The 25,912-nt window shown below is 42.3% G+C and overlaps 1 protein-coding gene across 1 annotated transcript in view; it reads right to left on the bottom strand.

The window, feature by feature from the left end:
• The window catches only part of babam2 (BRISC and BRCA1 A complex member 2), a 196,732-nt gene that overhangs the window by 143,756 nt on the left and 27,064 nt on the right, over positions 1 to 25,912 (bottom strand). The window contains exon 4 of the mRNA XM_055864136.1: positions 24,231 to 24,325. Coding sequence (XP_055720111.1) covers positions 24,231 to 24,325 — 95 coding nt within the window. The remainder of the gene's footprint in view (positions 1 to 24,230; positions 24,326 to 25,912) is intronic.

The following is a 25,912-nucleotide window of genomic DNA, read 5'->3' as shown; positions in this document are numbered from 1 at the left end:
CTGATGAAAGAAAGATTATTGCCCTTTGTGTTGTTGTCTGCGCCCAATAATGTTTGTACCCTGTTTTGTCCTGTTACCATGTTGTTGTCATGTTGTGTTGCTACCATGCTGTGTTGTCATGTGTTGCTGTCATGCTATGTTGTTGTCTTAGGTCTCTCTTTTTGCAGTGTTGTTCTCTTCTCGTCATGTGTGTTTAGTCCTATATTTTTATTAAATGTATTTTTAATCCCAGCCCCTGCCCCCCGCAGAAGGCCTTTTGCATTTTGGTAGGCCGTCATTGTGAATAGAAATTTGTTCTTAACTGATTTGACTAGTTAAATAAAGGTTAAATAAATGAAAATAAAAGATTGAACTCTTTGGTCCGAATTCCAAGAATCAAGTCTGGAGGAAACCTGGCACCATCCCTACGGTGAAGGATGATGGTGGCAGCATTATGCTGTGGGGATGTTTTTCAGTGGCAGGGACTGTGAGACTAGTCAGGATCGAGGCAAAGATGAACGGAGCAAAGTAGAGAGAAATCCTTGATGAAAACCTTCTCCAGAGCTCTCAGGACCTCAGACTGGGGCAAAGGTTCACCTTCCAAGAGGACAACAACCCTAAGCACACAGCCAAGACAATGCAGGATTGGCTTCGGGACAAGTCTATGAATGTCCTTGAGTGGCCCAGCCAGAGCCCGGACTTGAACCTATCGAACATCTCTGGAGAGACCTGAAAATAGTTGGGCAGCAACGCTCCCCATCCAACCTGACAGAGCTTGAGAGGATCCGCAGAGAAGGGGAGAAACTCCCCAAATAAAGCTGTGCCAAGATTGTAGCGTCAGACCCAAAAATATTTGAGGCTGTAATCGCTGCCAAAGGTGCTTCAACAAAGTACGGAGTAAAGTGTCTGAATACTTATGTATTTTTTTGTTTTAATAAATTAGCATAAAATGTCTAAAAAAACGTTTTTGCTTTGACATTATGAGGTATCGTGTGTAGATTGATGAGGTGGAAAAAACATTTTAATCAATTTTAGAATAAGGCTGTAACAAAACAAAATGTGGAAAAAGTCAAGGGGTCTGAATACTTTTCAAAGGCACCGTATGAATATATTAGGCCTACCTGCATTAACCTGCGCTGTCTAGACTGCCTCATTAAATACTGTTGTTGTAACATTCTGTTGCATAATTCAAGAAGTGTGTCAAAAAGCAGGATACCTTCAGATTAAAATTCAACACGCTTGGCTCTAGATAACGCATATCTATACATAGTTTTGCGAGATCAGACATAATATCACTATAATCTGAGTGTTCATTTTCGGGAGTTGCTTTCATTTCAGTGCATCTAATTTATAAACATTTCAACTGTAATTAAATTATTTACATTTACATTACATTTTAGTCATTTAGCAGACGCTCTTATCCAGAGCGACTTACAGTAGAGTGCATACATTTTATTACATTTTTACATTTCATTACATTTTACATACTGAGACAAGGATATCCCTACCGGCCAAACCCTCCCTAACCCGGACGACGCTATGCCAATTGTGCGTCGCCCCACGGACCTCCCGGTTGCGGCCGGCTGCGACAGAGCCTGGGCGCGAACGCAGCCCAGCCTGGGCGCGAACCCAGAGACTCTGGTGGCGCAGCTAGCACTGCGATGCAGTGCCCTAGACCACTGCGCCACCCGGGAGGCTGTTGATTTAGCACAGATGTAGTGCACGTTTGCAGTGTTGGCTTCATGTGTGTCTTTCCCCTTAACGTGTTGTGCTGTTTCCCATCTCCTCTATTCATTCTATTAGAATGTATGGAACGCCATATAACACCGGCGTGTCATTCGTGGTCATGCCCTGCCGGGCGTGAGCACTCCCGTCCACTGGTCTACGCAGGTCCATTGCTGCTGTTTACAGCTAAATGGTGGTATAGGAGTGGACTGGGACTAAGGTGAACACGAGGGCAGCTTGTCGAAGGCCATCGCTGACACTCCATCACCAGCAATCATCATGGATCGGTATCGTATAATAATCAGAGACAACATGGTTCCTAAAGTCTGTAAGCCCAGTCATTCATATTTGACATTAAGTTGGCCGACATTAATAATCGTAGCCCATTTCACGTGTCGCTTTGCAATATCAGTTATTATTGATTCTTAATTTCCACAAACTTCAGTGTTTCCTTTCAAATGGTATCAAGAACATGCATATCCTTCAGTTTCTGAGCTACATACAGGCAGTGAGATTTGGGTATGTCATTTTAGGCGAAAAAAAAAGATTTAAAAAAAAGGGTCCAATCCTGATTCCCCAAAATAATAATCACAGGTATTTTCGGTGATTCTCACAAAACTGACACATTGACAAAAAAAAAAACGAAACACATTTTCAACCATAATACCTCTTGGATCAGTAATTAGATCTGTATTTAGCCATTTCATAATTATTGTTATGTTTATTGAGCAGATACTATGCATTTTAAATCACAATTTCCACAAATTAGCAACGCAAAAATTCTCATTACTGCAACAGCTTAGAAGGTCCAAAAAAGTAATAAACAAATAGATTTCTAATATGTTTTGACATCAGTAATGAAAAGGCCTGAGGTAAACATAACACTCTAAATAAATATACAGTCGTGGCCAAAAGTTGAGAAAAATACAAATATGAATTTTCACAAAGTCTGCTGCCTCAGTTTGTATGATGGCAATTTGCATATACTCCAGAATGTTATGAAGAGTGATCAGATGAATTGCAATTAATTGCAAAGTCCCTCTTTGCCATGCAAATGAACTGAATCCCCCCAAAAAACATTTCCCCTGCATTTCAGCCCTGCCACAAAAGGACCAGCTGACATCATGTCAGTGATTCTCTCGAGTGTTGACGAGGACAAGGCTGGAGATTACTCTGTCATGCTGATTGAGTTCGAATAACAAACTGGAAGCTTCAAAAGGAGAGTGGTACTTGGAATCATTGTTCTTTCTCTGTCAAGCATGGTTACCTGCAAGGAAACACGTGCCGTCATCATTGCTTTGCACAAAAAGGGCTTCACAGGCAAGGATTTTGCTGCCAGTAAGATTGCACCTAAATCAACAATTTATTGGATCATCAAGAACTTCAAGGAGAGCGGTTCAATTGCTGTGAAGAAGGTTACAGGGCGCTCAAGAAAGTCCATCAAGCGCCAGGACCGTCTCCTAAAGTTGATTCAGCTGCGGGATCGGGGCACCACCAGTACAGAGCTTGCTCAGGAATGGCAGCAGGCAGGTGTGAGTGCATCTGCACGCACAGTGAGGCGAAGACTTTTGGAGGATGGCCTGGTGTCAAGAAGGGCAGCAAAGAAGCCACTTCTCTCCAGGAAAAACCTCAGGGACAGACTGATATTCTGCAAAAGGTAAAGGGATTGGACTGCTGAGGACTGGGGCAAAGTCATTTTCTCTGATGAATCCCCTTTCCGATTGTTTGGTGCATCCGGAAAGAAGCTTGTCCGGAAAAGACAAGGTGAGCGCTACCATCAGTCCTGTGTCATGCCAACAGTAAAGCATCCTGAGACCATTCATGTGTGGGGTTGCTTCTCAGCCAAGGGAGTGGGCTCACTCACAATTTTGCCTAAGAACACAGCCATGAATAAAGGTTGCTTAAAAATATCTAAAGACACTGAAGCAGTAAACTTTGTGAAAATTCATAATTGTGTCACTCTCAAAACTTTTTGCCACGACTGTACATGAAATGACCAAATTGTATGCTCGGCCAACAACTCGTTCCGAAATCCACTAGATGTTGGAACATTGCTTGCGGAGATTTGCTTCCATTCAGCCACAAGAGCATTATTGAGGTTGGGCAATTAGGCCTGGCTCGCAGTCGGCGTTCCAATTCATCCCAAAGGTGTTAGATGGGGTTGAGGTCAGGGCTCTGTACAAGCCAGTCAAGTTCTTCCACACCGATTAACAAACCATTTCTGTACGGACATTATTCCTCCTCCAGAAACTCCAGTTGGCACTATCCATTCGGGCGGGCAGCGTTCTCCTGGCATCCGCCAAACCCAGATTCAGCCACTGGACTGCCAGATGGCGAAGCGTGATTCATCACGCCAGAGAACGTGTGTCGGTGAGTCCAATGGCGACGAGCTTTACACCACTCCAGCCGACGCTTGGCATTGCGCATGGTGATCTTAGGCTTGTGTGTGGCTACTCAGCCATGGAAACCCATTTCATGAAGCTCCCGACGAACAGTTATTGTGCTATTCAATCAATCCTTGTCCCAGTCTGCTGTTCCCACATGCTTCAAGAGAGCCACCATTGTTCCTGTTTCCAAGAAAGCGAAGATAACTGAGCTAAATGACTATCGCCCCGTAGCACTCACTTCCGTCATCATGAAGTGCTTTGTAACAGCATCTCCACCCCGCTGATCTTCAGGGGCCCCACAAGGGTGCGTTCTCAGCCCTCTCCTGTACTCCCTGTTCACCCATGACTGTGTGGCCATGCACGCCTCCAACTCAATTATGAAGTTTGCAGACGACACTACAGTGGTAGGCTTGATTACCAACAACGACGAGACGGCCTACAGGGAGGAGGTGAGGGCCCTCGGAGTGTGGTGTCAGGAAAATAACATCACACTCAACGTCAACAAAACAAAGGAGATGATCGTGGACTTCAGGAAACAGCAGAGGGAGCAGCCCCCATCCACATCAACGGGACAGTAGTGGAGAAGGTGGAAAGTTTTAAGTTTCTCGGCGTACACATCACGGACAAACTGAAATGGTCCACCCACACAGACAGCGTGGTGAAGAAGGTGCAGCGGCGCCCAAAAACACTCAAACTTTTACAGATGCACAATCGAGAGCATCCTGTCGGGCTGTATCACCGCCTGGTACGGCAACTGCTCTGCCCACAACCGTAAGGCTCTCCAGAGGGTAGTGAGATCTGCACAACGCATCACCGGGAGTAAACTACCTGCCCTCCAGGACACCTACACCACCCGATGTCACAGGAAGGCCAAAAAGATCATCAAGGACAACAACCACCCGAGCCACTGCCTGTTCACCCCTCTATCATCCAGAAGGTGAGGTCAGTCCAGGTGCATCATCTGGGACCGAGAGCCTGAAAAACAGCTTGTATCTCAAGGCCATCAGACTGTTAAACAGCCATCACTAACATTGAGTGGCTGCTGCCAAAATACTGACTCATCTCTTGCCACTTTCATAATGAAAATGTATATAATAAATGTATCACTCGCCATTTTAAACAATGCCACTTTATATAATGTTTACATACCCTACATTACTTATCTCATATGTATATACTGTACGCTATATCATCTACTGCATCTTGCCATCTTGATGTAATGTATCACTAGCCACTTTAAACAATGCCACTTCATATTATGTTTTCATACCCTACGTTACTCATCTCATATGTATATACTGTACTCTATACCATCTACTGCCTCTTGCCTATGCCGTTCGGCATTCATTTACAATAAAATTATTCAAATGTATTTTTTAATTTACAGTGAACTCCAAAAGTATTGGGAGTGACACATTTTTGTGGACGCTACCATGATTACAGATAATCCCGAATGAACTGTGAACAATGATGAGTGAGAAAGTCAGAGGCATTAATATCATACCCCTCTAAAATGCTAACCTCCCCTGTTATTGTAATGGTGAGACGTTAGCATGTCTTGGGGGTATGATATAAAATGCTAACCTCCCCTGTTATTGTAATGGTGAGATGTTAGCTTGTCTTGGGGGTATGATATAAAATGCTAACATCCCCTGTTATTGTAATGGTGAGAGGTTAGCATGTCTTGGGGGTATGATATAAAATGCTAACCTCCCCTGTTATTGTAATGGTGAGACGTTAGCATGTCTTGGGGGTATGATATGTGCATCTGTAACTTTCTCACTCATTATTCACAATTCATTCAGGACTATCCGCAATCATGGCAGCATCCACATTAAATGTACTGTCTTGGGATATCTAACAACAGTATAGGTAAGTGCTAAAACAGGTACATGTCAAAATGGGGGATATCCTCCTTTAAGTGGCGGGGTTGCTCTTTTCTGAAACAAACTCCAGATTGTGGCTTTAAGTAAATTAAATAGGCTATATACACCCATATTTCCAAAATAACTGATGTTTTAATCGATACAATAGTGGCCCTAGTAAATACAATAATTAAAGTTACCAGCACAGCACATCCATTGACTACACATACACTGAGCATAACAAACATGGGAACATCTTCCTAATATTGAGTTTCAGCCCCCCCCTTTTGACCTCAGAACAGCCTCAATTCGTCAGGGCATGGACTCTACAAGGTTTTGAAAGCGTTCCACAGGGATTCTGGCCCATGTTGACTCCAATGCTTCCCACAGTTGTGTCAAGTTGGCTGGATGTCCTTTGGGTGGTGGTACAATTTTCATACAGACAGGAAACTGTTGAGCGTGAAACCCAGCAGCGTTGCAGTTCTTGATACAAACCGGTGCGCCTTGCACCTACTACCATACCCTGTTCAAAAGGCACTTAAATCTTTTGTCTTGCCCCTTCAAGCTCAATGGCACACATACACAATCCTTCTTTAACCTGTCTCCTCCCCTTCATCTACACTGATTGAAGAGGATTTAACAAGTGTCATCAATAAGGGATCATAGCTTTCACCTGGATTCACCTACTCAGTCTGTGTCATGGAATGAGCAGGTGTTCTTAATGTTTTGTATACTCAGTGTGCATTAGAAAGAGCTTATTATCAATACTGAAACGGACCTAAAAATGATGCGGTAATGCAAAATGTGTGTTTTGGTAATGAGAACCTTTTGGCTCAATCTGTAAGTAATAGGAGACAGCCTTTATGATTCAGCAAACATTTGACCACATCACTAAAGCCCATTCATGCCTCCATGTTGGTAAGGTAATGGTTCTCTAAGTTTTTCACAATTTGAGATTTTTAGTCATTTCGGCAATGTGTCGTAAAGGGGTTGTTTGAGAATAAGATCCTCATTCTGAAGGCATACAAGTGAATACATGAACTTATGCTCATCTAAGGACTACCTCCTCTCGATGATGCATCATGGGTGAATAAAACGTGTATACATTTTTTGGGGAGTTTTTACAGCAACTTGAAAGTGTTGCGGTAATGAGAAACAATGTTTTTAACTTTTTATGTAATACATATTATAGTTTAACTTTAACTAGTATACCATTTTTATGATTTATGGACAAACAGCAATATATTTTGTGTATTAATTAAATAAGTTTCTTTTTTCTAAAGTAAAAATGTATAATGTAATCCGGAGGCATTTCGGTCATGAGAATTTGCTGTGAAAATGTACCAAAATGCAGGTGAAAATGTACAATTGATTTGAAATAAGACACCGTGCCATAAACTAGGCATCTTCGTCTTTAGAATGATAGTTGATTGTTGCCGATGCATCATGGTTTTCTAACTCAATTCGCTACTGCTATGGTTACACCTGGTTTCATGAAAATGACTCTCATTTCATTTGTACTTCATTTCGTCATAAACAAAATGTCTTCTGCAATAACTTGATATGAGTCAGTCCTTGTGATGACAACAGTGGTAGGCCTGGTCACCGACAACGACGAGACATCCTATAGGCAGGAGGTCAGAGACCTGGCCGGGTGGTGCCAGAATAAAAACCTACCCCTCAACGTAACCAAGACTAAGGAGATGATTGTGGACTACAGGAAAAGGAGGACCGAGCACGCCCCCATTCTCATCGACGGGGCTGTAGTGGAGCAGGTTGAGAGCTTCAAGTTCCTTGGTGTTCACATCACCAACAAACTAGAATGGTCCAACACACCAAGACAGTCATGAAGAGGGCACGACAAAGCCTATTCCCCCTCAGGAAACTTAAAAGAGTTGGCATGGGTCCTGAGATCCTCAAAAGGTTCTACAGCTGCAACATCGAGAGCATCCTGACCGGTTGCATCACTGCCTGGTACGGCAACTGCTCGGCCTCCGACCGCAAGGCACTACAGAGGGTAGTGCGAACGGCCCAGTACATCACTGGGGCCAAGCTTCCTGCCATCCAGGACCTCTACACCAGGCGGTGTCAGAGGAAGACCCTAAAAATTGTCAAAGACCCCAGCCACCCCAGTCATAGACTGTTCTCTCTACTACCGCATGGCAAGCGGTACCGGAGTGCCAAGTCTAGGACAAAAAGGCTTCTCAACAGTTTTAACCCCCAAGCCATAAGACTCCTGAACAGGTAATCAAATGGCTACCTGGACTATATGCATTGTGTGCCCCCCCCAACCCCTCTTTTACACTGCTGCTACTCTCTGTTTATCATATATGCATAGTCACTTTAACTATACATTCATGTACATACTACCTCAATTGGGCCGACCAACCAGTGCTCCCGGGCTAGCCGGGCTATCTGCATTGTGTCCCGCCACCCACCACCCCCTCTTTTACGTTACTGCTACTCTCTGTTCATCATATATGCATAGTCACTTTAATGTACATACTACCTCAAATCAGCCTGACTAAACGGTGTCTGTATGAAGCCTCGCTACTTTTATAGCCTCGCTACTGTATATAGCCTGTCTTTTTACTGTTGTTTTATTTCTTTACCTACCTATTGTTCACCCAATAGCTTTTTTGCACTATTGGTAGGAGCCTGTAAGTAAGCATTTCACTGTTGTTTTCGGCGCACGTGACAAATAAACTTTGATTTGCTAGTTTTTGACTTTTCTTAGAAAGTCGCGGCTAAAATAAATTGCGTTAGGAGCTAATACTAATCGCTTGTTAGCTGGCTAGCTAATACAGCCGGATACCAGTGCTGGTGTAGGCCTATATCAGAATGGTGTTTGTGTAACAGTACCTTCGAAATCAGAGATAAATAGGTGAAACATGAATATGTTCGCTACATTAAGAGAAAACATGCAATGTACCCAAAGATTATAGGGTCCCACTCCCCCGAGGAAACACAGACCAACACTGGTTCCTACCGTCACAATAACTCCACCATAGAGGTCCTATTACTATTCTAATTCTATGAACACCTCTGGCCGTTTCATTCGTTGTCATGTCAAATAACTATGTGTTCAAAGTGCCCACTATTACATTATATCTATCAAATTAGAATAATCATTCTATTTCCGTGATTCCAAAAGTTCACCAAAGTGTTTTGCTCTAAAATCACAAGTCAAATCGCAATTGTAAAATTTGGTTAAAAGTAAAGGCCTAGATTTTTGACCATATCGTGGAGCCCTACATGGCAGTGTGGAAATGATCTCAAATGAAATCAACTTTTGGTTAAAGTTTGATTGAACCTGTATAAAACAATCCGAATGGAGAAAGACCCATTGAAATCACTTAGAATGTATGTGTTGCCACCCTAAGGTCATGCACTACTCATAAAGCACATTTAGAACTTTTATTATTAACAAACATAAAACACCGTCAAAAATGTGTTACAAATATTGATATTTTGGCCATATTGCCCAGCCATTGATCAGCACCTGTACTCTGAGACGCTTTATCCATACCTCCCCCTGGACCAACATGGGTTTCCTGTCCTCACTCGGTCTCCATGCTTTGAACTCCAGCTTCCTCTCTTATTCATCAGCGGGTGTTAAACAATAGCCAAAACTCCTTCCCATCAACCGTCCCTGCTCGCAACAATAGCGGGCCGTAATGAAACCATTTCTATAAACTTTTGCCAGTGAGCCAATAATAAACTCTCCAATAAATGCCTGGGACTCGTTATTCCGCAAAGCAGGAAGGAAGGGAACAACGGTTGGTACACTATGCCACGGTCACTGCGACTCTTTTTATGGGCCATCTGGGGACCATTGTTACCAAGTTTACTGGGAATGAGATGGACCTAGCTAGACTACTAAGGGAAGAGCACCCTTTGCCTAGTATTCAAGACTGTTGGGAGGTTGACGCAATGTTCACAACATTGCGAATGTTTCGATTGGTTCTACTTTGCATTTTCTCAGTGGGATTCAGCCAGATTAGGAACAATGACTTATTGTACAAGACCAAACATCTCAGAGGAGTATTAATCCTAACTAACGTAAACCTAACTTAACTTCGGTTAACCAAAACATTTAGTAATGCCAATGAAGGTCTACCTTAACAGCTATAAGAAATCATGCCCTTGTTTGACAGCAAATTAAGGCACGTTAACAGCTGAGACTTATCGAATCATCCCAACATACAATTAGAAAGGAAAAATGATCGGGGTGAATTTATATACGTAAGCGCATATGTGTGTAATAGAAGCTAGATTCCTAGTTGCCTTTCACTTGTTTAGTCGGCATACAGTAGGTAACCTTCAAACCCATAGCAAGGTCTCATAAGATTCGTCGAGCTGTCATTCAAATGTATTTGTTACAAATAACAGGAACATGTCATTCAAAATTCCGGTACTGTTTTTAAAGTTAAGGAGAACTTAGCGGTTTGCAAGTGGTAATGCAAACAAGCAAGCACTCAGAAAGAAGAGTAGCAGGCACTCTGCTATCTCTCCCTAAACTAAAAAAACATATGGTTGTTGACAATGACAGTGACCGCCAAGGCCACCGACAGATACGTTTCCTCAGCTGACAAAACAACTAGTGTCTATACCAGCCTTAAAGAAGAAAAACTCTGTTTCAGCGCGGGGGGGGGGGGGGGTGTGGGGGTTATTATATGTCTACCTCTGACAGATTTTACGTCTCTAACGATGCTGGAAAGCCATGGATTTGTCTTTCGACAAATTGCGGGGTTTACCAAAAAGAAAAGTCCCACATGCAACTTGCTAGGAATGTGTATCCTGTATGTGGGTAATTCTCAATGCAGAGTCAGTCAGGGTGGAGTGAGTAGGCTATCGCTAGCGCCGCTATCAGCTTTCTCATATCATGACTGGCTCAAATGACTTATGCTGTCATTTTTTCTGCAGGCTTCGGGGCCTGTGATTCGGGCTAGGCTAAGAGAAGCCTGCTGTCTCTGTACCAATCAGCTGTTGTGTCTGAAAAGATGGACAGGGACATGCTGGGAAGAGAGAGAGGACACTCACAGTCGCAGACACACACACTGCTGCCCTCACACATGCGCGCACAAAAGCATGGACCAGGGATTTTTCTGCCATTATAATACTTGGGCAGTCCAAACAGTGTAAAAACATATATAAATACAAAAATGTACAAACAATGTAATACATTTTCAGGATGGAAAAACGCTTTCAGTGTAAACTTAAAACAACTAAAGCCAGATATAAAGTACACTACATGACCAAAAGTATGTGGACACCTGAACATCTCATTCCAAAATCATGGGCATTGATATGGAGTTGGTCCCCTCTTTGCTGCTAGAACATCCTCCACTCTTCTGGGAAGGCTTTCCACACTACATGTTGGAACACTGCTGCAGGGACTTGCTTACGTTCAGCCACAAGAGCATTAGTGAGGTCGGGCACGGATGTTGGACGATTAGGCCTGGCTCGCAGTCGGCGTTCCAATTCATCCCAAAGGTGTTCGATGGGGTTGAGGTCAGGGCTCCTTGCAGGCCAGTCAAGTTCTTCCACACAGATCTCGACAAACCATTTCTGTATGGACATTTCTGTATGGAAATTAGATTTAAAACTGTATCTCAGCTCCATGGCAAAGTGTAGACTTGCAGGAAATTTGCATTAAAACTGCAAAAATATTTCTCAGTTATATGGAGAAATGTGTAGAATTGCAGGAAATTGGCAAAAAGAAATATGCTAAAATGTCTACACCGCCAAGATGGGAGGCCCCCCCCCCCCAAAATGTAAATGCAGCCGTGCCAACCGCGCCCATTACCACACCCACCACCACCTAAGGCCCTTTTCGATCGAGAATAAATCCTGAGCACACACACACGCACGCGCGCAGTGGTCGAAAAGCACTGGGGAACTCCCGTCCCAAGGGTTTTTTTCGGTAAAGGTCTCGGCAGGTCTCAACCTGACTAATGACTTAATTACAGACACAAAGAGAGACAGAGGGGCATACGAGTGGAGGTAGAAGGCAAAGAGGGAGATTAGGGAGTATGGATAAGTGTAGCCATGGCACAAGTACATTTTTGTAATCCACTTAACTAAATGTAATGTCTACTGACACCAAGCAGTAAAAAAAAACCTTAAGCGGCCTGCCAGGACTGGTTCCAAGTTGCTCATTTTACAGAAAGATGACAAGAACACGTAGTACTTACAAACATAAGCCACAAAATATTGTTTGTTTCAGTGAAGTTTAAATGTGGGTTACCATTCAAACTTTGATAAAACAATGCTGGCTATCATTTCAAATTAAAATCTCTACTGAACCTACAAATCACAGATAAAAAAAAAATGGTTCTCTAGATTTGAACCAGCATGCAGTCTAGTACACTACTACATAGTCTGCCACGTGACCAAATGAGTCATCTCCCTCCCTTCCTATCAGTTTCCTCGCTTCCCTCCGTCTTCCCAGCAGCTCCCTAGCGGTCATTCCGCAAATTATTCCTGTCATCGGGCTTGGGTGTGTGCTTACGGCCACACCACTCTCCATTGTACTACGTCAGTCCCTCCCCTCTCAAGCCAAGCCCCTCTAGAACAATTAAGAGGCTTGGGACCGGCTAGCAGGAGTGTGGCCCATAGACCTCTTCTATTGGATGAGTAGACCCACAGTGGACTGGTGGGAAATGAAGAGGAAACAATGAGAACAGGGGGGCTGCCAAGTTCTACGAGGGAACTTTATAGACTTGGATGGGGGCTAATTATGGTATTTTGAAAGGGTAGTAGCGAGCTACTAACCTCAATTAGGAAGCCAAGTTGGGCCACAAGGCATCCATTTGGGCTGTTTATAACACTGTTATGTAGACTGGATGGAAACCACATTGAAACTGAAGTGCTGTTAACACTATTCAGCATTTCTACTTTCAATGAAACCTGAGCGAATCACATTTGGTCTGAAGTCTTCCAAAATAACTATGTAAAAAAAAAAAAAAAATCAAGCCTACCCACTCAATAAAATAAAGGCAGCAAGGTGTCAAGACCGTAGTCTCAATCCACCCGCCCACAAAGGAAAGACCCACGGGTCTAGTCTCTAGACCAGCACAGCTCCATTTAGGGCCTACTCATCGATCACATTTACCTCATTGCTTTATCCGTCTCTGAGTGTTTCCCATGGTCATAATTTGATCACGTGTTCCAGCCTATTCCAACCACTATCTCAGCACGCTCCTCACCGCAAATAACCGCTCTTTGTTCAGCAGGCACATAACCACCAATTAAAAACAAAGATTGAGTCGTTAGGTTATGCCGAAACAAATGTGTCAGTCTAGTAAAGGGATGAAACAGTGACTCCCTCTTTCCTTCAATAAACCCATTCGTCTTTCCTTTATGTGGTACAGTGTATTCGGAAAGTATTCAGACCCCTTGACTTGTTCCACATTTTGTTACGTTACAGCCTTATTCTAAAACGGATTAAATAAATAAAAAACTCCTCAATCTACACACAATACCCCTTCATGAAAAAGCGAAAACAAGTTTTCAGGAAAAAAAAGTATTCAGACCCTTTGCTATGACACTCGAAATTGAGCTCAGATGCATCCTGCTTCCATTGCTCATCCTTGAGATTTTTCTACAACTTGACATGATTTGGAAAAGCACACACCTGTCTATAAAGTATCACAGTTGACAGTGCATGTCAAAGCAAAAACCAAGCCATGAGGTCGAAGGAATTGTCCGTAGAGCTCCGAGACCGGATTGTGTCGAGGCACAGATCTGAGGAAAGGTACCAAAACATTTCTGCAGCATTGAAGGTCCCCAAAAACAGTGGCCTCCATCCTTCTTAAATGTAAGAAGGTTGGAACCACCAAGGTGCCGTGCCCAGTTGATAATCACCCCGGCAATTGCCCCGAAACTGAACCTAAACTAAAATAAATGAAGTAAAGTATGATGGGGAGAATGGGTTTCACCACCAAATGAAATGGTGAGACAGGAGAGAGGAAGGGATGGCACCGTTTGGATAGAACAAGCTGGTGACAATGCTCCTGGACGATTGTCAGCACAAAATCTCATCACTGAGAGAGAAGGCCCTCTCAAGCAAAAAAAACATCAGCAACGGACTCCACCAGCTTTCATCGTTTAAGTGACATGCTACAGCACATCATGGAGTGTACTGTGGCTGAGGTGCACAGTGAGCAAGTAGACACTGCCTGGGATCGGTCTGTTGAGGAGCTGGAAGCGTTCATTTCAATCCTGTACGTCTGCGGAGCATTCGATGGAAAGAGTGTTTATATGGAGAGGGATACCTTTCTTTGGCGAAACTATGTCACAGCATCACTTCAGAGAGATAATGCTGTGGGGTATTAAGACGACCAAATGAAGCATTCAATGAAAAGAACACCCTCCCTACAAGCAAACACGGGGAGGTTTGATAATGCTGTGGGTTTGTTTTGCTGCCTCTGGTACTGGGGGCCTTGAATGTGTGTAAGGCATCATGAAATCAACAGAATATCAAGGTGTTTTGTAGTCCAATGTTCAACCCAGTGTACAAAAACTGGATCTCCATTGAAGGTTGTAGGTCTGTTTTTGCTTTGTCATTATGGGGTACTGTGTGTATATATTGATGAGGATTTTTGTTTTATTTCATCCATTTTAGAATAAGGCTGTAAGGTTGGAAAAAGTCAAGGGGTCTGAATACTTTCCGAAGGCACTGTATCTCTACAAACCCACACTACCTTCACCCATGTTCCCTATGTTGCTTTCGTCACTTGTTCTTCTCCTGATTTGATAACATCTAGACTCAGTGAGACGTATAAAAAGGTGCTTACACATGGGCCGCGGTAAACGGCAATTGAACAGCGAGAAAATCTGCATACCGTGTGTAGAGACCAGCAGTCCCGGGTTGTTGTCAGCTCGCATGTTGTCAACATTGTTTGATTGGTTGACAAGATGAACTCTGCACATTGCACATTGGTCAACCATGTATTTTGCCGCCCTACTCCCATTGAAGTCTGAGACCTTCAACGCTTACCAAGGCACGTCTTAAAAGTGTTGTTGTGTACTGTTTTTGCTACCTTTTTTATATTTATTTTTATTTCATTGAACCTTTATTTAACTAGGAAAGTCAGTTAAGAACAAATTCCTATTTACAATGACGGCCTACCCCAGCCTCCCCTAACCCGGACGACGCCGGGCCAATTGTGCGCCACCCTATGGGACTCCCGATCACGGCCGGTTGTGATACAGCCCGGGATCAAACCAGAGTCTGCATTGACGCCTCTAGCACTGAGACGCAGAGCCTTAGACCGCTGCGTCACTTCTTTCACCTGTGTAACATTGTCTTCCTCCTGCTTATTCTGGGGTTCTGACTGAATGCAGTGGTAAATGTGCTGCTCACAATTGACAGCGGCAACACGGACCTGCTCAATTGACAAGAAGGGTATTGATATAGCTGCGTTTAGGCATGGCTTCCTTGTTTTCAGTCTTAAGTGTGTTACTCATTCTGCTGGAGTTGACCTAGTATTTTATATTACAGTTGTTTTTCCCCATTTGTAACTCACCCACCAAAAATCACAATATGCGGTTTACATTGTTTTATCTGTGCTGGTCTAATTCCTATAATGAAAAAGCAGAAGATCTGTGCACTCTCGGTTAGTAAAAATAGTTTATATGGTGCTCTACGATGTCCCAGGTTTGTGCCATTTAAGAATATATAATTTTATTTTTTACTTCAAGTAAGATGTTTATATGTTATGTATAAAAGGCATATGTACGCATTATTTACTATTTGGATTTCTTTAAAACAATGTAATTGTTGGAGTTCATTAATGATTATGGATACATTCTGCATTTAGTTTTTTGTATTTCTATTTATTATGGATCCCCATTAGCTGCTGCCAAAGCAGCAGCTACTCTTCCTGCGGTCCAGCAAAATGAAGGCAGTTTATACCATTTTAAAAACACTACAATACGTTCACAGATTTCACAACACACTGTGTGCCCTCAGGCCCCTACTCCACCACATATCTAAATCCATGTGTGTGTGTGTGTGTGTGTGTGTGTGTGTGTGTGTGTGTGTGTGTGTGTGGTGTGTGTGTGTGTGTGTGTGTGTGTGTGTCAATGTTTGTGCTGCTTCACAGTCCCTACTGTTCCATAAGGTGTTTTTTATCTGTGTTTTTAAATCAAATTTTACTGCTTGCGTCAGTTACTTGATGTGGAATACAGTTCCATGTAGTCATCGCTCTATATAGTACTGGTGTGCCTCCCATAGTCTGTTCTGGACTTGGGGACTGTGAAGAGACCTCTTGTGGCATGTCTTTTCGGGTATGCATGGGTGTCCGAGCTGTGTGCCAGTAGTTTAGACAGACAGCTCGGTGCATTCAACATAAATACAAGCAGTGATGAAGTCAATCTCTCCTCCACTTTCAGCCAGGAGAGATTGACATGCATATTATTAATATTAGCTCTCTGTGTACATCCAAGGGCCAGCTGTGCTGCCCTGTTCTGAGCCAATTGCAATTTTCCTAAGTCCTTTTTTGTGGCACTTGACCACATGACTGAACAGTCGTCAACGTGCGACAAAACTAGGGCCTGTAGGACCTGCCTTGTTGATAGGTTTATAATAGACAGACTTCTCCCCATCTTAGCTACTACCGCATCAATATGTTCTGACCATGACAGTTTACAATCTAGTGTTACTCCAAGCAGTTTAGTCATCTCAACTTGCTCAATGTCCACATTATTTATTACAAGATTTAGTTGAGGTTTAGGGTTTAGTGAGTGTTTTGTTCCAAATACAATGCTTTTAATTGTAGAAATATTTAGGGCTAACTTATTTCTTGCCACCCACTCTGCTCTTTGTTGAGTGTTGCAGTCATTTCAGTCGCTGTAGTAGCTGACGTGTATCGTGTTGAGTCATCCGCATACATAGACACACTGGCTTTACTCAAAGTCAGTGGCATGTCATTAGTAAAAATGGAAAAAAGCAAGGGGCCTAAACAGCTACCCTGGGGAATTCCTGCTTCTACCTGGATTATATTTCAGAGGCTTCCATTAAAGAACACCCTCTGTGTTCTGTTAGACAAGTAACTCTTTATCCACATTATAGCAGGGGGTATAAAGCCATAACACATACGTTTTTTCCAGCAGCAGACTATGATCGATAATGTCAAAAGCTTCACTGAAGTCTAACAAGACAGCCCCCACAATCAAAGCCAGTTAAGCTTTAATAGAGCAGTGCATTCTAACACAATGAATTGAAATGGATTTCACCTCGTTCATATAGTTGCCAGACATTTTAAGGAATTAAATATAGGACCTCCACTGGCTGAAGGAGAAGAGGATCTGGTAAAATAAGGGCATGTTGCTAATATCCTCTAGGTAGTTAGCTAGCTATCTGACTAGCTGTAAATATCTGACTGTTATAAGGATAGTATTCTGTAGACACCAAATGCATAAATAAGCAAACAAATATCAGTTAAAATATGGAACAGATAAATGAAAATATTCAACATAAAGGTATGCTACATGTTGGGATGTTGATTAAATGGAAAATCTCAGCGTCCTGTTGGTTGTTTGGTCAAGAGAGTGAGGTGTGATTAATGGTTAAATTCAGTAGCAAGTGTTTGGGTGTGTTTGGGCGTGTTTGGGCGTGTTTGGGTGTGTTTGGGTGTGTTTGGGCGTGTTTGGGTGTGTGTACGTAGATGAACTGTGCAGCCTACACTTGCTGCACTCTTGTGTCTCTTGGCTTCCTGTCCTGAGTGCATGCACCAAGAAACCTGTTTGTCCAAAATCCCCACCTGAGATCTAAAGATGAACGCAACATTTGAACAGTGAGCCAAACCACACTATGTGTGTGTACACTCACCACTGTGAGGCTACGTGTGTGTTCTTCCAAGTAACGTGAACGGTGTGCACCACCTGAACTCATTAGGATCATCACCAAACTACGCTATAGCTTTGAAGCAGCTTAGAAGCCGCCAGGTGTAAATGAGTCTCTCAATACCCATGTTGCAACATAGTCCTCCCTCCACTCTACAAATAGGATAACAGTGCAAAATGGCAAATGACCTCCTTTTTCCAAGGGTTAGTCAAAATGTGGTTTATGCAGCTGCTGCAAGCTCTTCTTCCTATGAAGAAAGAAGTTACTCAGTCACCTGGTTCAGTGGTTTACATTTGTCTCTTTCCAAACTCCTACCCTAAAGTTTCCAGATCACAAACTGATTCATAACGATTACTGGCAAAGGGGTCCGCTTACTAGTCAATGGTGGGAAATGGGAAATGAACTGAAGCAATGAGAAAACAAGGTTTTATGGAGTAAGAGAGCAGGAGGGCGAGACTTACTAAAGATGGAGAACGAGGAGGAGCGAGGGAAAAACATCCCGGGTAGAGAAAAAGTACGGATTAAGAAAACATGGCAAGAAAGACTAAAGACAGAGGGGCTGCCAAACACTGACGCGATGGAGGTGCTTCCCCTTATGTGTGCAGCTGTTTTACGAGACAGTGAGCAATACCTCCCCCCTTGTCTCCCAGACTCTGACAGGCTGGGGAATGTAACTTCTCCCTGTTAGGTGGCTTTAAAAATAGCCCTGTGGGCAACGTTAAGACCCTGTAGCAACAGCAACGATAACAACCGCCTCTTGCCAAGCCTCTCAGCGCCTCGTCTGGCATCCGTTTCCAGCAGGGAGTTTTCCACGGGGACAACATATTCACAAGTGAGCGCCGTAGCCTATGTCTAATTCCTGGTTGCCGTTCAACTCTTCCCTTTTACTATCTTCTTATTGCTTTACCATAAATCTGTTGCGCGAGTGCTGGCAGATTCCAAGGTCATGCGTTTGTTCCTAGACTGTGCTGGGGGAGTTGACGCCCATGTGAAATGCCCTGAATTTAACTCACAGACACCTGCTGAAGCCTGTTGGGGAGACAATATATGCACCAAATGGCAGGTTGGTTTGCTGAGGTCATCCCTATGTTGGACACTGTTGTTTTGTTTGTTTGAAGTTTTTTTTTCTTCTGGACCAGACTAGCAACCCGCAATAGAAAGTTCCCGAAGATTGCTGCAGTGTTTCCGCTGCAGTTATTTAGCAGTGGTCGCTGCGCCTATGCAGAAATCATTACTGCCACGCCCCAAAAATATAGAACATGGGAAAAATATAACATTTTTGCAATCGCGGGGAAAACTGCAGTTTGAATAGTCTTTGTTAAAAAAAAAGGGGATTCCAACTTTCCCTTCCTACTTTATTTAGTTCTCAACTCCTAAAAATGCACAAACTGCACCATTTAAAACCCAGAGTTTCAGTGCATGATTAAGCACCTGTAATTTGCAGTGAGGGCATAGGGGAGAGTGGGGCTAAATGTCAATTGTAGGTTAACTTGAGAAAAAACATCACCCTACCTCAAAATCCTTTTTTGGGAGTGACTTAAATTGTGATGAGACAGATTACATTTTTAGTTGCGCAAGAGTAGTGGGAACCAGGGAAAGTGTTTGGGGATACATTGTGACATGAAGTGGTTTCTGTGAGAATTACAGGCAGGGGTGTTTTACACCAGGTGGTGGAATACCCCAAGTTACGCTAAGGTTTTTGGGACATAAAATTCATCAATAGATTGCTAACTAGTTTTTTTAAATCACATTTTGTAAATGTATATAAAAAAATATACATGAGACTCGAAATTGGGCTCAGGTGCATCCTGTTTCCATTGATTATCCTTGAGATGTTTCTACAACTGTGGCAAATTCAATTGACTGAACATGATTTGGAAAGCCACACACCTGTCTATATAAGCTCCCCCAGTTGACAATGCACGTCAGAGCATTTTTGGAAAGTTTGGAACCACCAAGACTCTTCCTAGAGCTGGCCGCCCAGCCAAACTGAGCAATCGGGGGAGAAGGGCCTTGGTCAGGGAGTTGACCAAGAACCCGATGATCAATCTGACAGGGCTCTAGAGTTCCTCTGTGGAGATGGGAGAACCTTCCAGAAGGACAACCATCTCTGCAGTACTAATCAGGAAGTTTTTCAGCGGCAGGGACTAGCAGACTAGTCAGGATCGAGCAAAGTACAGAGAGATCCTTGATGAAAACCTGCTCCAGAGCGCTCAGGACCTCAGACTGGGGCAAAGGTTCACATTCTAACAGGACAACGACCCTAAGCCCACGGCCAAGACAACGCAGGAGTGGCTTCGGTATAAGTCTCTGAATGTCCTTGAGTGGCCCAGCCAGAGCCCGGACTTGAACATGATCGAACATCTCTGGAGAGAACAGAAAAAAGCTGTGCAGCAACGCTCCCCATCCAACCTGACAGAGCTTGAGAGGATCTGCAGAGAAAAATGGGAGAAACTCCCCAAATACAAGTGTGCCAAGTAGAGGTCGACCGATTATGATTTTTCAACGCCGATACCGATTATTGGAGGACCAAAAAAAAGCCGATGTCGATTAATCGGCCGATTTTTTAAATGTATTTGTAATAATGACTTTATTAACCTTTCACGAGTATCTACCCCGGGTCCGGGAGCACCCCCCACCCCCCCCACACTGAGTAGCATAGCCTAGCATAGCGTCACAATTAAATAGTAGCATCTAAATATCATTAAATCACAAGTCCAAGACACCTAATGAAAGATACAGATCTTGTGAATAAAGCCACCATTTCAGATTTTTTTAAATGTTTTACAGGGAAGACAAAATATGTAAATCTATTAGCTAACCACGTTAGCAAAAGACACCACTTTTCTAACTCCATCAGTTTCTTACTCCATCAGGTGCTATCACCAATTCGGCTAAACTAAGATATTGATAGCCACTAACCAAGAAAAAACCTCATCAGATGACAGTCTGATAACATATTTATGGTATAGGATAGGTTTTGTTCGAAAAATGTGCATATTTCAGGTAGATATCATAGTTTACAATTGCACCCACCGTCACAAATGGACTAGAATAAATACATAGAGCAACGTGTTTACCTAATTACTAATCATCAAACATTTCGTAAAAATACACAGCATACACTAATCGAAAGACACAGATCCTGTGAATACAGACAATATTTCAGATTTTCTAAGTGTCTTACAGCGAAAACACAATAAATCGTTATATTAGCATACCACATATGCAAACGTTACCAGAGCATTGATTCTAGCCAAAGAGAGCGATAACGTAAACATCGCCAAAATATTTAATTTTTTCACTAACCTTCTCAGAATTCTTCAGATGACACTCCTGTAACATCACATTACAACATACATATACAGTTTGTTCGAAAATGTGCATATTTAGCCACCAAAATCATGGTTAGACAATGACAAAAGTTGCCCAGCTGGTCAGACAATGTCGTGCGCCATATTAGACAGTGATCTAGTCGTATACATAAATACTCATAAACGTGACTAATAAATATAGGGTGGACAGCGATTGATAGACAATTTAATTCTTAATACAATCGCTGATTTACATTTTTTTAATTATCCTTACTTTTCAATACAGTTTGCGCCAAGCGAAGCTACGTCTAACAAGATGGCGTCATAAGCGATTAACATTTTTCGACAGAAACACGATTTATCATAATAAATTGTTCCTACTTTGAGCTGTTCTTCCATCAGAATCTTGGGCAAAGAATCCTTTCTTGGGTCTAATCGTCTTTTGGTCGAAAGCTGTCCTCTTGCCATGTGGAAATGCCAACTGCGTTCGGCATGAACTGGAAACCTGCCCGGCGCTTCAAAGTGTCTCAGAAATAAATGTCCCAAAATGCGCACTAAACGGATATAAATTGCTATAAAACGGTTAAAATTAACTACCTTATGATGTTTTTAACTCCTATAACGAGTAAAAACATGACCTGAGAAATATTACTGGCTACACTAATGCTTGGAAAAAGAGCAGGTCGGTGTCCACCGCGCGCCCGACGCAGCTGGAAAAGAGTTCCTACCTACAGGTTTTTTTCATTTATAGTGGCTGTGATTGCGCAATCGATACCATTCAAATTGTCATCGCGTAAAGGCATCCAGGGGAAGACGTAAGCAGTGTCCGTATCCTGATAGCTTTCACAGTGGCCTTTAAACTGACTCCAGATCAGGGGCCAAAATGTGTGAAATCTGACTCCATGTCAGGGAAATTGCTGTAGAATGAGTTCTGTTCCACTCAGAGACAAAATTCCAACGCCTATAGAAACTAGAGAGTGTTTTCTATCCAATAATAGTAATAATATGCATATTGTACGAGCAAGAATTTAGTAGGAAGCCGTTTAATCTGTAATGCAATTATGCTAATGAGAAAACAGCACCCCCTGTAGTCGCAAGAAGTTAAGCATTGTGAAGAGCTGCTGGCAAAACGCACGAAAGTGCTGTTTGAATGAATGCGTACGAGCCTGCTGCTGCCTACCATCTCTCAGTCAGACTGCTCTATCAAATCATAGACTTAATTATAACATAATAACACACAGAAATACGAGCCTTTGGTCATTAATTAGGTCGAATCCGGAAACTATCATTTCGAAAACAAAACGTTTATTCTTTCAGTGAAATACGGAACCGTTCCGTATTTTATCTAATGGGTGGCATCCATTAGTCTAAATATTCCTGTTACATTGCACAACCTTCAATGTTATGTCATAATTACGTAAAATTCTAGCAAATTAGTTCGCAACGAGCCAGGCGGCCCAAACTGTTGCATATACCCTGACTCTGCGTGCAATGAACGCAAGAGAAGTGACACAATTTCACCTGGTTAATATTGCCTGCTAACCTGGATTTATTTTAGCTAAATATGCAAGTTTAAAAAATATATACTTCTGTGTATTGATTTTAAGAAAGGCATTGATGTTTATGGTTAGGTATAGTCGTGCAACGATTGTGCTTTTTTCGCAAATGCGCTTTTGTTAAATCATCCCCCGTTTGGCGAAGTTTGCTGTCTTTGTTAGGAAGAAATAGTCTTCACACAGTTCGCAACGAGCCAGGTGGCCCAAACTGCTGCATATAACCAGACTCTGTTGCAAGAGAAGTGACACAAATGTTAGCCAGCAATATTAACTAAATATGTAGGTTTAAAAATATATACTTGTGTATTGATTTTAAGAAAGGCATTGATGTTTATGGTTAGGTACACGTTGGAGCAACGACAGTCCTTTTTCGCGAATACGCACCGCATCGATTATATGCAACGCAGGACACGCTAGATAAACTAGTAATATCATCAACCATGTGTAGTTAACTAGTGATTATAATTGATTGATTGATTCTTATAAGATAAGTTTAATGCTAGCTAGCAACTTACCTTGGCTTCTTACTGCATTCGCTTAACAGGCAGGTTCCTCGTGGAGTGCAATGTGGTTAGAGCGTTGGACTAGTAAGGTTGCCAGATTGAATCCCCGAGCTGACAAGGTAAAAATCTGTCGTTCTGCCCCTGAACAAGGCAGTTAACACACTTGATGCTGTAAAGGTGCTTCAACAAAGTACTGAGTAAAGGGTCTGAATACTTATGTTAATGTATATTTCAGTTTTTTATTTTAACTAAATTAGCAAAAATTACAAAAAAATATCAGTTTTTGCTTTGTCATCATGGGGTATTGCGTGTAGACCGATGAGGGGGGAAAACTATTTAATCAATTTTAGAATAAGGCTGTAACGTAACAATGTGGTCTGAATACTTTCCGAAGGCAATGCACATGGTCCAATATGTAAAAATAATTTAAACAATATGTTACTGGGCTTATTTCTGAGGGTGGAAATTATATTTTAGACGGTGCCCCCCCCCCCCCCCCCCCCCCACCACCACCACCATCCACCACCACCCTTACACATTTTTCGAGAAGAAACACTGGATTGCTGTATGTCTTGTATTATAATAAGTACGTGTCTAAATATATTAGTGTGCAATTTAAGCTAATTATTTAGCTAATGTATAGGAACCTATTTTTAAGGCAGTCCGAACCACACTCCTGTCGCAATCGACAGTTTCTAAAGAAGGGAGGAGGACATACAGGCCAGCACATTCAGAAGAAGTGATTACGCAACGCACCAACGCTTTTTCAACAGAACATTGGAGGTCGTGGGGTCAATATGGCTGCTGACTCATCCTCACATATCAATAACGGCACTTGAGTTCCAGATAAAAGTGCGTCAAAGCAACAGAATGGTCCAAACATTTGGACCATAAACCAGAGCACCAGAGTCATCTGCCCTCTATTGCTCACCACATTGAGCCTGTCTGAGCAGCAACTTGGCGAGTCATTCACATTAGGCCAGGGTGATGAAATGGCTAAGCTGTGGGGAATTGTGGGAAATGAATGAGGTGGGGAATTGTACTCACTGGTAGTTCTGAGGGTTCTGGCAGGAATTCTGCATCCTCTCCAAATATGAAGTCTGGAGGTAGTTCTGGATCCCGTGCATTGAAGATGATATCCCCTGAGAAAGAACAGAATGATCACAAGTCCGCTTTGTCCCACCTTTCACACAACACGTAAAGAAAGATTCCTCGAATTGAATTCAGCCCACCATAGCAATGTTTACTACTCAAGCAGCGAGCGCACAGAAACATCTTATTCTGAAAAGAGGTCGATTCTACAGAGATGGGGAAAATGTGTTTACACTACAATGGCTCAACTGAATTAAGACCTTAGGTGAACAAAATGACTTTGATTCTAGCTGAAGAGATTGATGACCACTTGCATCAACATGAGCTCTTAGCTGTTTTGCCCAATCACTATGCTGTTTTACACTCAACTCTGTAATGTAACTTGAGATGAAATGGACCTGCACTGTTATCAAATGAGAACAGGTGAATACAGGTGGCTACACTTTTCCAAAAACATGGTGCACGAACAACAAAAACACATACCACCGACAGCCCAACCGCCTAGTTCCTATTTCCAGTAACACTCAAACATTTACAAGGTCTGAAAAATAAAACCAGACAATCATGTTGTTCTGGTTAAATGCTTGAAATTGTACTATTTGCCATAGGCCCTCACAGAATAGTCTACCAATTGTGATACGAAAATGAACCGAGTTGGGGGATTGAATAGGCTACCCTAGAACTCGGTCAATATAGGGTCGCTCCATTTGATTTCAATAGCTTTTTGACTGCACCGCTTTTGATTTGAACGAAACTTTCGATACATATTTGCCAATGGTAGAAGTGGTCAGAAAGTCATTCTTTGGACCTGAATGCCAAAACATTTAGGAGATAGGTGTGGTCAAAGTTGACCCATTTTGAAAACCCCACCCTACCATGAGACATCCATGTCTTCATCACTGGAAGAGATAAATGGGTTGAGTTTGATAATTGAAAAGCTTAACAACAGGGTTGTCAAAGTAAAATGTTTGTATAATACAAATTTCTTTTTTTTACTATTTTTTTTTTTTTTTTACCTTTAACCGCAATTATCAAAAAATGTGTCAACTTAGATTTTTTTCATTTTCGCATATGTTGCAGCTTAGACCCTATCTTATATCATCTGAGGTGTTCGTGTTGTGCCCACAGCATGCCCTTGAATACAGGGTGGATGTCATGTTTCGGCTGATTTTATTACCTCTCGTTTTGTTTTAACTTTAAAATGGTAGCACAAAGATGGTTGGAGGGTCCACACATCAGAGAATGATGACTTGAATAGGAATATCAACTGTTTTAAATGATACTGTCAAAATGATACTGTCAATCTTCCATCTTCCATTATTGACAACCTTGATAAAGATCAGAAAAAATGACCGTATAAAACAATTCAAATACTGCGCTATATTGTATGCAATTTCTTTTTTTCATGGGGAAATATTATCTTAAACTAATACAATTGCACAGAGAAAGTTTTTTATATTAAATATTTTTTCTCTCAAAAAAGGTAGGGGGCAAAATTAGACACCCCTGTTTTCAATACCGTTCAATACTTCACCTTGCGAGGATAAACGGCACTGAGCCTACAATGTTTTATGAGCTGGAAAACACATTGGGAAGGATCTTAGGCAATTCCCCAATAAAGAATCCTGACAGATCCT

The sequence above is a fragment of the Salvelinus fontinalis genome, chromosome 16 (genome assembly GCF_029448725.1).
Source record: "Salvelinus fontinalis isolate EN_2023a chromosome 16, ASM2944872v1, whole genome shotgun sequence".
Taxonomy (NCBI): Eukaryota; Metazoa; Chordata; class Actinopteri; order Salmoniformes; family Salmonidae; genus Salvelinus; species Salvelinus fontinalis.
Note: the sequence above shows the minus strand (reverse complement) of the source record. Positions and strands in the feature narration are given on the sequence as shown.